Genomic DNA, 14306 nt, shown 5'->3' with positions numbered 1-14306 from the left:
TGTTGGAGAAGGTGGGACGATGCAGTCAATTGCTATAAGGAATACTTTTTTGAGAATTTATGCAGCTTTCACCATAAACGAGCTTGCAAGTCGAGTGTTCAATACTGTGAGAGATAGGGATTCTTGGAGCTCCATGATTGCAGGCTATATTGCTTACAACTTTCTGTCAGAGGCTTTGAAGGTGTTCCTACACATGAAGCAAGCAAATGAAAAGCCAAACTTAGTTACTTTGATAGGCTTTGAGGGAGATTTAATAGAAAAGATGAAAAGGCACAAGGAAGTGATGTTGAATGCTTATGAGCAACAATGTGATGAAGCAGCAAAAATATTTGCAGAGTATCGCAAACATCTTCATTACTATGTTAATCTAGTGAGGGAGGTTCAAAGGTTAAGGTTTCGTTTGATTCATTAACTCCTCTCAATTCATCTCAACTCATCATTACAACTTTTTCAAATTTCAATATAAAATATAATAAATAATTCAACTTTTTCAAATCTCAAAATAATAATAATATTAAAAAAATAATATTCTAACAATATTTTATCATCTCAACTCACTCCAATATCCAAACACACCCTAAATGTTGGCTCTTCAGATGAAGTATTTAACAACTTTAGTGCAAACAGTGATAAAGACATTAGTGTGATCGTTGCTTGTAACGTGTTTGATGAAAGGCCTGAGAAAGTGCTAAACCCTGAGAATGTCACGTTCTCAATCAGGGTTATTGAAGTTGATCATTACTGAAGCAGTTGCTCTGGTAGTGGATAGATTTGGGAGGAGACCTTTCTTACATAGTAGTATATTAGTCACATTAGAAGATGTTACATCGTGGAGGAGGAGTCAACTTATGTTGTGTCTATTTTAATTATGCTATTGTGGTTGTTCTAGTGCATAGTAAAATGGAGTGGTGTAAGATTGGAAATGGTGGCTTTATAATATGGGGTAATTGGGTAGAATATTTTGTTGGGGAGAACTCCAATTCATCTTCAATTTTTTTTGGATTGATTGTCTTATCTATACATGGTGATTGCGACTTCATGAAAAAGGTAGAAAGTGAACAGTTAGGAGGTGTTGCGGTCTTGGTGATGATAAATAACAACGAAAATATTTATAAGATGGTATGTGTTGATATTGCTGCTAAAACAAGATGTGGATCAGAAATTACTGGAACAATGGGTTTTACTCTATTTGTTTGCACACCGTTTGGGTAGGTTATATCTAAATGTTTGGGTCTAGGAAAAATGGACCTTGGCCTTGGAATTTATGGTAAACCAGGTGCTATTATGGCCAACATCAACTTATGGATGTGGTTATCTCTCGTGTTCTTAATCCAATACTTCCACTGGAAACCCACTATATTTCCATCACAAGAGGCAATAGAGTGGAGCTCATAGTGGAGCCACCCCTATAAGGGGATTGATGATTGCATCAAGAAAAGTAGTGTTGAAATTACAGCTTGAACAAGGACTGGCTGTTGATAGAGTGTACACAAGGTCCTTTATGACATCCCTTGACATTGCAAGTTTTAAAATATCCATCATGAAGGTAGGTGAAATCATTTAGCAAAGTCCGGATGCGCCAACTAAGGGTCCATATTGGCCTATGGGCGTTGATGGAAATCACTCACCTACCAAGATTCCTGTTCCAATGCCACTGTCTCCTTCAATGAAGAGTGATAAGGCATTAAGTCAACCACCGCAACTGAATCAACAAGGCCATATTCTAGAGTTTGCTATTCTAAAGATTACAAATTACACTTCGACTCTGAGATTGTATGCTAGAAGGAGGCGAGGTGTTCTTCCAAGATTAAGGAGACTTACCTGCACCTTGTAGGCAAGGTGCCCCAATGGGGGAGGATTCGTAAAAGTCCAAGTGGCTTTGGGCTTGTGGGTTTTATGTTGTCATGAACGACAGGGGCTAGCTTGTGTTGACTACTAGTTAGGAGTAGGAACTGAGTTTATTCTAGTTAGTGTCATGGGCTTAGGCCCAAGTAGACTAATGATGTAATGGACTTTTTTTAATTTCTTTATCGTGCTTATGTTAGTTGTTTAAAGCTACGTTTGGATGTTGAGCTGAGTTTAGTTCTTTATGAATAGTATTGAGTTGAGTAGTAGAGTGAGTTATGTAGGACCTATCTAAATTGAGTTTAAAGTGTATTTGGATGTTAAGATGAGTTTAATATTTTTTATGGAAAGTTGAAAAAGGTTGTGGGTCTTACGTAGAAAGATGTGTTAAGTTGAAAAAGTTACGGGTTCCACGTGTAAGAAGGGTTTAAGTTGAGTTGAGTTGAGTTTAATAATTTGAAGAGAGTATGATGTTTGGATGTTAAACTCAGCTTAAAATTAAATTGAGTTCAACTGAGTCTTGCAATCAAATGCGGTCTAAACCATGGCCCACTTGGCCCAGTAGATGGGAACCCTTCCATTAGGAAATTCCTACATATAGTTGTAGGGAGCGAACTATTTGCTTTGTCTAGAAACTAACAGAAACTTATTCTTCTTCCTCCTAAATTTTCTTGAAGGTTTTCTCACCCTAGTGGGATATTTCAATTTATTTGATATTAATCCATTGGGCTTGTTACATAAAACTATCGATAAAAGAGAAGGCACAAGAAAATTAGAGCTTATATTGCTTTTGGTTTTACTTCATCACAGATGATGACTCCAACAAAGTAAGATTTACCAACACCCAACCAAACTCCCAGGGAAAAACAGCTACATCGTAGAAAAACACTCACCCCAAGTATCCACGAAAGCAGTTTGATGTACATGCGCCTTTCCGAATGTTAACTGAACAAGTATTTTTCTTCCCGTGGAAAGAAAAAAAGACATGGCGAGACATCCTTCTCCAAGTTCAATCTGCCAGGTTACGATTTTATCTTGGCTCAAGATTAGAATACTATCCTCACCGCAATGGGTAAGGCATCAAAAGCTAGCTGTAGTGCCTTCCATGAATATTTTGTTTGTCTGTCAAACTATGTTCCATTATAAAGTCGGCAGCCAACATCCGGATATCAGGTGAGATCTACCAGCTCGCTCTGTCATCCCAGTTTGCATATCTTGGCTGGGTTCCACACCTCTCCAATCCACCAACACTCTCAATCTGACTCTGTATTTCTTCAAAATCTTCAGCAGCAACAGCTTGTCGTTTTCCAGACTTCATGTCGAAGCTTCTCTTGGGCATTTCTGGGCTCATGGCATGACTCAGTGGCATTGAAGTGGTGAAGGACGTAGATGAATCCCCCTTGACCTTTGCCCTGAAGTAGATGTTAGAACTGGGAATTTTAGAAAAGAAGATCTCCAGAATATTGCCAGAGCACCCACGATTATAAGGATTCTTCTTCCCATCATACCGGTACCGGAAATTTTCATATGTTGTCTGCAGAAATGCAATACAAGGCTTAACAAGACAAAAATAACCAAAGGGAACATAAACAATGATAGTGATAAATAGGAGATAGGAACCTGATTGGTGAAAATTAAATAGGCATGAAATGCGGTAAGACCTCCAACAAACCAAACAACTATGAACGTATATAAAATCAGAATTCCTGAAACAGGGGACTTGAGAAAAGCCCTCCAGAGATTACAATGGTATGCATCCATTATTTTCCCAAGATTGACCCAGCAAAAGGCAAAAACATAGAGGCAAAGCATGGTTGTAGAGGACACAAACATGAAGAAGAATCTGTAGTTCCTCTGTAAAGAAAACATGTCAACCCTGTTAGGACAATGAAGGGTAAGAATGCATCCTACAATGACAACCAGCAGAGTATAATGAGAGACCCATATTTATAAACTTAGTTCAGCAAAAAACCAGACATAGTGAATAACATATGCCAAGAAATCCAAGAATGACAACAAGCACAGTATAAAGAAAATTCATCTCTCAACCTCAATTGAGAAAAATAACTCTAAATGCATAAATGTATATTTGTGCATGCGTAACGATACAGGTGCATCTGTCAATGAATGTTATGCATTAATATTATATACATATATAGGTAGCTGCCAAATAGAGTCCAAATGATGATGTAACAACTCCAGTTGGGGAATAATGAGCATTATAAAGCTCAGAACTAAAAATCATTTCAACACCGAAATCATTTGCCTGCACTGCAATAACTAGGATGATCAGATAACTCATCCAAACAGTGAACTCTTTCGAACTCTTTGAGCAAGTTCAGGGAACTAACTTTCAATTAGAAAGTAAAGAATCACCCAAACATACTGAAAATCTTCCAATTCAGATCAGAGTATCCAGAAATTCTTTATTTTAAAAAAAGTCACTTAAAACCCTGGAAATTAATATAGAAATCTGGTAAGGAGTTACACAAGAAGGTTTCTTCTACCAGAGGGGCAAACTCCATACCAACCACCAGGATAAGTGGGAGATTTTCTGATAAATCCATCTTCCAGGTTATTACTATTTTCCACAACAAAGAAATTCACCAAAAAATATGAGTACTGGAATACACACAGCCAAAAGTTAATAAGAAGTAGAGAAGATACGACATGAATCTAATTATTATATAATAGATTTGTGTAAATGACTAGATCAAGAATCATGCAATCACCTTGATACATTTTCAAGACTGACAACAATCTGCTTCATTGACTGTAGGTTTTTAACAAGCATCCAAATAAAAATCCATATAATCTTAACCTCTTTTGCCCCAGTTGACTTATGTGCCACGATTCCAACGGTTTCACTTGAGCCAAAATGAGAACCATAGATCCTATGACCTATGGGTGAACCCCCAAGGATGGCAGGTATCCTGTAACTTTGAATTACATGTAACCGAACTTGAATGGGAAATATATTCCCGTGCTTATTAATATTCAGCTATCTCCATCAACCTTTTACACCGAATTTATAATGGATGCCAATGGTCTTGATCTAAAGACAAAAGTGAGAGACAAAAATGGAAACATACAGGGGAGCTGAAGAGGAGATACACCAGCTGTAGGAGATAATGAAGTTCGAAGAGTCGGAAGATTAAAAAATTTATGGACAAGCGTGGACACACTTAACTACTAGAACACAATCATTATTGTAAGTGAAATGAAACAGATTAAAATAATAAGCACATATGGAGTTTGTAATGTGCAATATATTCAATGTGAACCTACTTCCCATTTAAATTTACATAATCTTCTAAAACCCAATTTTTATCTCAATATAATTCAATGTTGAGTTATTATTTTCTTTCAAGAAAGAAGCTTCTAAGATAGGAGCAAGGACTTGTGATTCTAAAGTGACAGCTTCATATACCATAGGACACGAAAGTAACTCAAGGCAAGCAGAGATAATAGACTGGTGGGCATCCAAAAAATAAGCATCCTTCACACATCGCTAGAAGTTTGGTAAAAAAAACTGGCATTTTACTATCTTATAATCAAGTCCCCAATGCTGTTCAAGTTGCTACATGATATAAGGTACCCAAGTTTTACACAATGACAACAAATGTAAGAGGAGATTTTTAGAATGAGCATACCTTCCCGATACACTGTCCCACCCATGGGCAATGGTGATCAAAACGCTCGACACAGTTATTGCAAATAGAACAATGCGAGCATCGTGGTGGGCGATACAGCATACATGTTTGACAATATTTGACTTTAACTACTACCTTGTCGTTGACCATAACATCTTTTGTAGGTGGTAAACTTGGAGCGCTACTTTCCCTTCCATCAGCAGAGATACCTGAGCCATTGTCCTCATCTTCAGGATCTGGCGGATGTGGATTTCGAGGAATGATGCCAGGATCTCCTCCAGAAGTAAGGAAGAGAAGAGTTATTACCTGCAACTCAACAACTTTAATTATCCAATTGTTAACCAAAGTTGATAGTGCAATAATATTCAAGACACCAAAAATGTCAAACAGAGATTTTTTTTTTTTTTTTAACATTGTTCAACTTAATTAAATTTTTTTAGAAAATGTTATTCAAACACTTTCATTTCCATATACTCTACGGTTACACAAATTTAAATTGTTTCATTCCTTGTGCTCCATTTGGATTTCATACTGATATAACCTTACTTGGTTCCAGAAGAAAAGAAGGAAAAAAGAATAAAATCAGCCGAGTATTTTACCGTCAATTAACTTGGTTAAACAGGGATCTTCATTATCTTCTGAATTGAAATATAGATTAGAAGAGAAATCGTTTTTTCTCTTTTGTCCGATCTCCTTGGTTACCCAGCAACCAGAAGAACCTTTATGAAATAGAAACTACATAGAATTGAGTGTTACCCACCAGAGAATGCAAAAATGTTTGTTTTCTAAATGCAGTTGCATAATTCTATCCGGATATGCCTATTCGAACTTCCGCCCGTATTTGTATAAGTATCAGCAACAATATGAATTGAACAAGTATCAGTAGCGATATGAAGCTGGTAATTTGAGAAGCGGCGAAATGAAAAATGAAGAAGTACTCACATATACAGTGACGACAGCGCATATAATTACTATAAGATTGCCGAAAGGGTGCTGGAATTCATTAATGAGGCTCCGAGATACAAAAGCACAAAACATGATTACTGGGGTCACAATCAGAAACAGCGTCAGGAATATAGACCTCACGTCTGGACCAAATATAAGTCTGCCTCCCAGGCAGAATCTCTGCGAGAAAATACAATTTTCGAAGAATTATAGCCAGTTGCTTTGGTTTTATAAAGAAAAAAAATTAGATCGTGATAATGTAAGTAAGACCGATAGATAAATGAAGAGCTCACATTGTTTCCTTTCCAAACTTGATAAACACGCAGGGAGGGAACATTGGGATCTTCCGTTATACGGCTGTTGGAGTCGGAGAGCGGCGGAGGCAGTGGATTCGCATGCATGTTTCCTTGCATCATTGCCATTACTCGATCTCTTGGTGTCACCTGCGCATTTCTTCAATGTTGAAGATGTACTTACCCCCCCCCCCCCTTCCCGGCCCCACTCGATCTGCATACGAAAGTCCGCACGTTCGTTGATTAATTATCATTATGAATTGTGGTCATAAACGAAGGAAAATATTCAAAAAACTAATAATGATCTTCTAAATTAGACACGTATTTTATTCTGCAGCTTCTCTTCTGGAAAACTTACGGATCGAGGGTCGGAAGGTGGCTTCCAGAGCCCGAAAGTCTGTGTCCGGGAGGAGAGATTACAGACAATGCACGAGTGCCGAGAGAGGAGGACGCAACCGCAACAGACCCCGTGGCCAGGCGACTTTCCGCCAGACAACTCGGATCGCCGGTTTTTCACGATTATGTCAACAACTCGCTGTTCTTTTTTTTTTTTTTTTTTTTTTTCCTTTCCTTTTTTAATCAAAAAAATAATGCCACGAATGGACAGATATGTCCTTGGTAATGGCAGTGTCGCCGGAGATCTCTATCTCTCCTCATCCCTTTGACAACGCTCGTTAAAACGGCAGATTAGACTACCCTTCAGCGTTTAGATTGTCTCTTTTTTTTTTTTTTAATCGTCAGCGGTGCTTCCGACTGAATTTTGACCTGTTAAAAAAGTTGTCAATTTGATGCCAGCTTTTTCATCAATTCTCCTCGTTGCGGGAACTGAAAACGACCGATGTAAGATTATATATAGTTATTTATTTTAAGATTATATTTAGACGTTGAATTGAGTTAAATTTAATTGAGATGAGATAATAAAATATTATTAGAATATTATTTTTTATTATTATTATTATTTTAAGATTTGAAAAAGTTGAATTGTTTATCATATTCTATATTAAAATTTAAAAAAATTATAATAATGAGTTGAAATGAGTTGAGAAGAGTTTGACTTCCAAATAAAAAATCTTCTTGTCTCAAAATTTTTATTAATATTTTAATGTCAATTATTTTATTCTCGAATATACACGTAGTACTCGTCATCAATATTATTTAAATAATAAGATTTAATTAATAAAATTTATCTTTTAAACTAAATTATATCATATAAATATTTTATTAAATATATTATCTATCCCAACTTATAAAAATATTTTTTTTACTATAAATATATATGAGATTTGTTTTTTTTAATACAAAGAAATAAAGATGAATAGACTTTAAATAAAATACATGCTATTTATCATCTCACAACACAATAACATGTAATTTTTCAATTTTTTTATTTAAATATACATATTTACATATCAATATATACATATTTAAATAAAAAATAATAATAATAAATCATATATTAGTATACAGTATAGAAAATATTAAATAGAATTTTTTTAAATAAATATGTTTTAAATGGATTTAATTTATAAAAATAATATTATTTTATAAAACACTCGTTATTTAAATATAGATGTAGAGAGTTATAAAAATAAATTGTCCGTATATCATCGCTGGAGAATGAATATTTATAAATATATATAAATAAGTATGGAATATTTATATAACTTTAATTTAAGTATGGAATATTTTAATTTATCAAAAAAAAGTATAGAATATTTAATGTACGTAAAATTAAATATTTTAATTGGTGATATGTACGGGAAAGGAAGAGAGAGAGTCAGCTGCGTACAAAAAGAGAGTCAAAAGCAATTCCATGACAGCGACGCATGTGCAAATCCCAATCGAATTTCTTTGGTTACGACAATCACACCTCACACTTTTCTTCTTTCCACTTTTACATTTTCGGCAGTAACTCCTACGTTTCTTCTTTCCACTTTTACATTTTCGGAGAGGATCTACGCTTCTTCGAATAATATTTTATCTTTAAATTTAATTAACTTTATTAATAGTTAACTTATATTGAATTAGTTAAACACTTCTTATCTTAAATATTATCTATAGTAATTTTATATTTTTCTTCAAAGATGAAAAGTATTGTTTCACCTCTAAATATATTGTTTATTAATTTCGGCTCTCTTCTGCGATTTCTTTTCTTTCTTCTTTGCTCTTTCTCTCCCGCCCGCGTTTCTTCTTCTCTTCTTCCTTCTCTTCTTCCCTATTTCTCTCTCGCATCTCTTCCTCCGTTCTCTTCTTCCATTTTTTTTTCTCTTCTTCTCTTCTTCTCTCTCCCACGTCTCTTCCTTCTTTCCGTTCTTATAGTTTTTTTTCCTTCTTCCCTCTTTCTCTTCTTCCGAAACCATTCTCTCTTGCAACTATTCTCTCCAACACGACACCGCGGCAACTTTTCTCCACCACGACAAGCACACGGTAAGATTCAAAACCCTAACTTTAATTTTACTCTTGATTTTTATTGTTTAGGTTTGATTTTGTTGATACTGTTTGGGTTTGATTCGAAACCCTAGCCTTAATTCTACTCTTAATGAAGTTGTTTAGGTTTGATTTTGTTGGTCTCGGGTAGTTTCTTCGGTCTCGCTAGTCTTCATGTTTGCTTGTCTTTAAGTTCGTTTGGTAGTTTCTTTGCTTGTCTCGTTTGTATTTGTGTCATTTTTTAGCAAGATCAGAAAAAATATTAGTCAAAACTATAAATTTCTTGCAGAGGAATTTAGTGAGATGAAAGTGTCAGCATATGTGTATGTATACCCTGTGCTACAATGTTATTCTTCTAGCCACTCTTCTTCTCAAGCTATTCAATTCCTTTGTTCGCCATTTAGATTATGCATGCTGATGACTGATGAAGATTTGTTTATGAAACAAATGGTAGCAGTCCATGGCTAGTTTGTGAGCACATTTCCAAGCAATGTTTCGCACAAAAATCTTAGAAAAATTGAAATCAAATGGTAGTGTTATAAAATGTAGTTAAAATGGTGGGTGAATGCCAAATTCTAGCTGGTATATGTCTCTTTCTTTTCTTTTTCTTGTTGGATGAGTTATCATCTTCATATGCTTTTGTTTGTTTTTCATTTTCTTTCTACAAATCTTTTATTATAATAATCAATACAAATGTGTGATGTAATCGATGCCAAAATTCTCACAAAAAAATGCAATCAAATGTGTCCAAAAGTCGTTATTCTTTATAATCTTCCATCAGGAAAGAAGGAAAAAAAAAAGATTATGTAAGTGATGTTGTGACTGAACCGATATCAAATAATAGATTGGGGAATGAATTATCAATATAAAAAGAAAAGAAAAAGAAACGCCTTAAACAATGGTTTGATTAGATCTGCTTGCATAAGATTTTGTGTGAATACTTGAGATTGTGGTTGTTGTTCAGTAGCAGTGTTTATGATTCTAGCCCTGATTTTTTACAATTATACTTGAATTAAGGATGAACACCACATTTGATGAAGATCCCTTCTTTACCACTCTATTGTAGAGTGGTGAACAAGGGAGATCCACAATCGTAATGACTAGTAGCCATGATAATGTTGGACTCCAAACAACACTATTGGAAGGTGAAAAAAGGCCACCTAGTAAGAAAACACAATGAGGTATATCTTTCACCGTAAAAGAGGACAATGTCCTCGTGTCGGCTTGGCTCAATATTAGCATAGATGCTATACGGGGGACGGATAAAAAATATTATCAAATGTGGGAGAGAATTAGCAATTATTATAATGAGCATAAAAATACTAGCATGACAAATCGTTCTGGGGGGTCATTAACCAATCGATGGTCGATGATCCAAAAATGCACAAATAAATTTTGTGCTATTGTGACTCAAGTAGAATCTTTGCATCTAAGTGGTGCGACAGAGCAGGACAAGGTATGAGTTTCTAACTAAATTTCATTCTAATTCTTCTTGCTGAAATTATATTCTCACATTCTTGTTACATTCGCATATTTAGATTGAAAGAACTAAAATCATATATAGAGAGACTGAGAAGGCCACATACAACATGGAACATTGCTGGTGTCTATTGAGACACCAACCAAAATGGCAACAACACGTGTCCATGTTGTCTACGAGAAGGAAACCACATAGAAAAAATCCTGCTATGGCGGAGTCGACTCCACTAGGAGACGACACGATAGATGACAACGTATAGCTCTTTTTTGAGAGACCTCCAGGTAAGAAAGCTGAGAAAGAAAGGGAGAGAAAAAGGAAGGCTGCAGAATCTTACGATTCAAAATTTGTTGAGGTCTTAAATTGCATGACAAATGATAGAGCTGTTTTCATGTCTGAAAGAAGGCAAGTGACCAGTAAATTGGATGCTAATAGGGCCCAATTACTAGCGGAGAAAAAGATGAGAAATGATATGGAGAATAGGAAAATCGATATGGAGATAATGAAAATGGATCTTGCTGGCATGAATGGAATGCAACGAGAGTATTTCTTGAATCGTCAAAAAGAGGTTTTTTGAGAAATCCAGGAAACGATTTTCATCTCCATCTCTATCTTCATATTTTGAAGATGTATAGCCTTTTGTTGGTGAAACATTTTGGAGTTGTTTGTATATTGTGGTTGTATTTGTTTTGGGGTTGTAGCCCATGATTATTTTGTGGCTTTTTGTTATTTTGGATCACAAATATGGGTGTGATGTTCATAGTTTTATATGTTGGTTACCACTCTATTCATTACTCTTATTTTGCATTAGTTGGTGACGATGTTTGTAAGAATTGGCTTGGTTGCATTAAAGATCGATGGAATTATTTTGATAATATTGATATCGTGTGATGAAATTTTGTTTATTGGATTGTGAAAATGAAAATGAATATGATTGTTGGAGATTATAGGAGGTTATAAAAAAAAGAATTAATTAAAAAATAAAAATTAATTATAAAAAGATAAAAATAATAAATAATAATAATTTATTATTATAGAGAGTATGATGATCCATTACGTACATTTCAAATTTTTTTATTTTTTTTTATTTTTTTAAGTATTTTTTTAATATTCTTAGTCATTAAAAAATTAAAATATATATATAACTTTATTAATACTCACTTCTTTAATCATTAAATAAATTAAAAAATTAAAAAAATCAAATACAAAAAGAATAATAAATGGATAGTAGTATGATAATAATCCTATCATTATTCTTACATTTTTCTTTTTCTTTTTCTTTTTATCCCCGATTAATTTTGATTTACGTTAATTTTATTGGTCATAAAACACATGAAATTTTATGCACTTCAAATAAAAATAAAATAAAATAAAAAATAATTAAAATCGGGTACTTGTAAATTTTGTAAAATTTATTTTCTTTTGTACGTTTAATTAGAGCTCGACATTATTTTTCTTGATGCATTTACTTATTGTATTAGCTTAAGGCATTGCTCTTCCGTTTTTTTTTTTTTTTTATTTATGACATTAGTAATTTTTATCCATTGAATAAATATCAAGTTCAGTTGCTCTATTCATTTTTATATAAAGAATTATAATATATTATTATTATACTGAATCATTAAAATTGGAGATTTTTATTTACAAGTCGATGCTTAACATGCACAATCTACATCAAATACATTTAATGTGATATAATTTGATTTATAAAATTTAATTAAGTAATACTATATATAGTCGTTGAATGCGTAAGAGCCGTACAGTCGTTTTAAAAAAAGTGAGTCTACTATTAAAAAATTAATTTTTTTAAGTAGATCTCATATTTATTTATTTTTTTTAAATTGATTGCTCGGCATTTACACACTTACAATTGTAATTATCATTTCTCAATTTAAATATATAAAAAAAATTACAAATTAAATCTAACGGCTTGTTAATAGATTTTTTTTTTTTTTTAAATAACCGTTTTTTATGGGCCAAGCCTTCAATGGACTAGTCTAATTGAGTTTATCGATAAATTTTCAAAGGACTTTTGGACCCAAAGAGATGAGGGCATGTCGGTTCAATTTGAACCTAAAAGCCCCGGCCCACTCAAATGTTATGTCCATCTAATTAATGGACAATGAGGAATGGAAGCAAGCAAGCTTCATTATTTTCTCTTGATGTAAGCTTGTTTCATATTTGAGCCCGTTTGATGCAAAATTTCTTGCTGCTGCTGATCCTTTTTTTTTTTTTTTTTTTACCAAAGAAACTGTCATTATTCGTTCATTAAAAACACTTACATCTATGACCGAATATATTTTGGGAGATACACATATAAAACATGATATCATAAGCTAAAATAATACATTTAGAGCTTCACTAGTATATTATTTCATTTTATGACATGATTGGTCTAGTATTCATTATTGTTGATACTCTCTATATACAAATATCCAAGAGACAACACTTTCTACCTAAATAGAGACTCAACATTACCCTTCATGGAAAGAGAAGACTCAACTTCTATAAACGTCCAAGAGACGAACTCTTTTTTTATTTTAATTAACATCAAGGAAATCAAAAAAGAAAACAGTAAGATAGATGCAAAAGTAATACACTTGGCTCTTTTCAGTCACAAAGATCATATTTGAAAGGTCTGGCGGTGGCAAGTCCGATGATCTGATGCGTGTGTCAAGAAGAGCTACTAAAAGGGGTGTAGGCGGCGCGTGAGAACCACGCGCGGTTATTTTTGCAAAACCGTCACTTTCCTTTGAACAATTTACGACTTGTGAATCTGTTTGTGTCACTTGTGTCTCTCGAGAGTTGCCGAAAAGTTATAAATTTATCTTTTTTAATCTTGTATAAAGTAAACTAAAATTAAGTAAAAAAAAATCTTGATAGACAAGATAGGTGAGGGAATGACAGGGAGGATGAGGAGGAAGCCGATGCCTCCTTCCCCTCCAATAAAAATTAGATGATAAAAATTAGATCCATAATTCTTAATTTTTTAAAGGGAGAGTAGGAAGGAAGCGATAGGGGTTTTTTATACAAACATCATTTCTCCCCTTGCCTTTTTAATTTATGAGAGATATTTGGTTCATGAGAATGAATAAATTCATAAAAGGGCAACAATGGAGGGATCTTTTCTGAAGCATCCATACGTACAGATCTAAAGTTGCCAGATTACGTGCCAGGTGCCAGGTGTCCTATCTCAGTCCACCATTTTCGGCGTTTGTGGCATCTCTTCCGTAATCATTGTCTCCTCGTCTGGCTTGTCTTTGGTTTGCTTCTTTTTCACTTGTTACTTTCATTTTATTTTATTTCATATAAATATTATAATTTTTTTTAAATTTATACTCAAATTATAATAAATAATTAAATTTTTAAATAAAAATTATATTATAATAATATTTTATTTAACTTTCAACAAAATATCTTATTTTATTTTATCTAAACTACGTAACTAAAAGAGGTTTAAATCTATATTGTCTCTCGTTCACTGATTATTGTTCAATCTTTGAGCTATTTTTTGGATAAACTAGAGGATTTGGAAAGGGGTTCTAAATTTCTAATCATATCACTGATTATAAAATGCCGGACTTTTGTGTTCCATTTTCCGATTGTTAATTCAAGTTGGTAGCTTTTTTCGATCTCTCTGAGTCTGAAATAAGTAACAGTGAAGCA

General features: G+C 33.7%; 1 protein-coding gene across 1 annotated transcript; it reads right to left on the bottom strand.

Moving 5' to 3' along the window:
* Window positions 1-2617: 2617 nt before the first annotated feature.
* Window positions 2618-7277, bottom strand: LOC121256075 (probable protein S-acyltransferase 7). The gene is made up of 6 exons (XM_041156696.1): window positions 7095-7277; window positions 6737-6950; window positions 6441-6623; window positions 5499-5804; window positions 3466-3699; window positions 2618-3379 (listed from the first exon to the last, which is right to left on the bottom strand). The coding sequence occupies exons 2-6, from the start codon at window positions 6863-6865 to the stop codon at window positions 3026-3028; spliced, it is 1206 nt and encodes a 401-aa protein (XP_041012630.1). The 5' UTR covers window positions 6866-6950; window positions 7095-7277; the 3' UTR covers window positions 2618-3025.
* Window positions 7278-14306: the final 7029 nt, after the last annotated feature.

The sequence above is a fragment of the Juglans microcarpa x Juglans regia genome, chromosome 3D, assembly GCF_004785595.1.
Source record: "Juglans microcarpa x Juglans regia isolate MS1-56 chromosome 3D, Jm3101_v1.0, whole genome shotgun sequence".
Lineage (NCBI taxonomy): Eukaryota > Viridiplantae > Streptophyta > Magnoliopsida > Fagales > Juglandaceae > Juglans > Juglans microcarpa x Juglans regia.
Note: the sequence above shows the minus strand (reverse complement) of the source record. Positions and strands in the feature narration are given on the sequence as shown.

Excerpts from the sequence above, each read along its gene's own strand:
- LOC121256075 (XM_041156696.1), bottom strand. The coding sequence starts at position 6,865 with ATGGCAATGATGCAAGGAAACATGCATGCGAATCCACTGCCTCCGCCG. Across the intron at positions 3,700-5,498 it reads TGGGACAGTGTATCGGGAAG|AGGAACTACAGATTCTTCTT; the intron begins GTATGCTCATTC and ends TTTTCTTTACAG. Across the intron at positions 3,380-3,465 it reads ATTTAATTTTCACCAATCAG|ACAACATATGAAAATTTCCG; the intron begins GTTCCTATCTCC and ends GCATTTCTGCAG.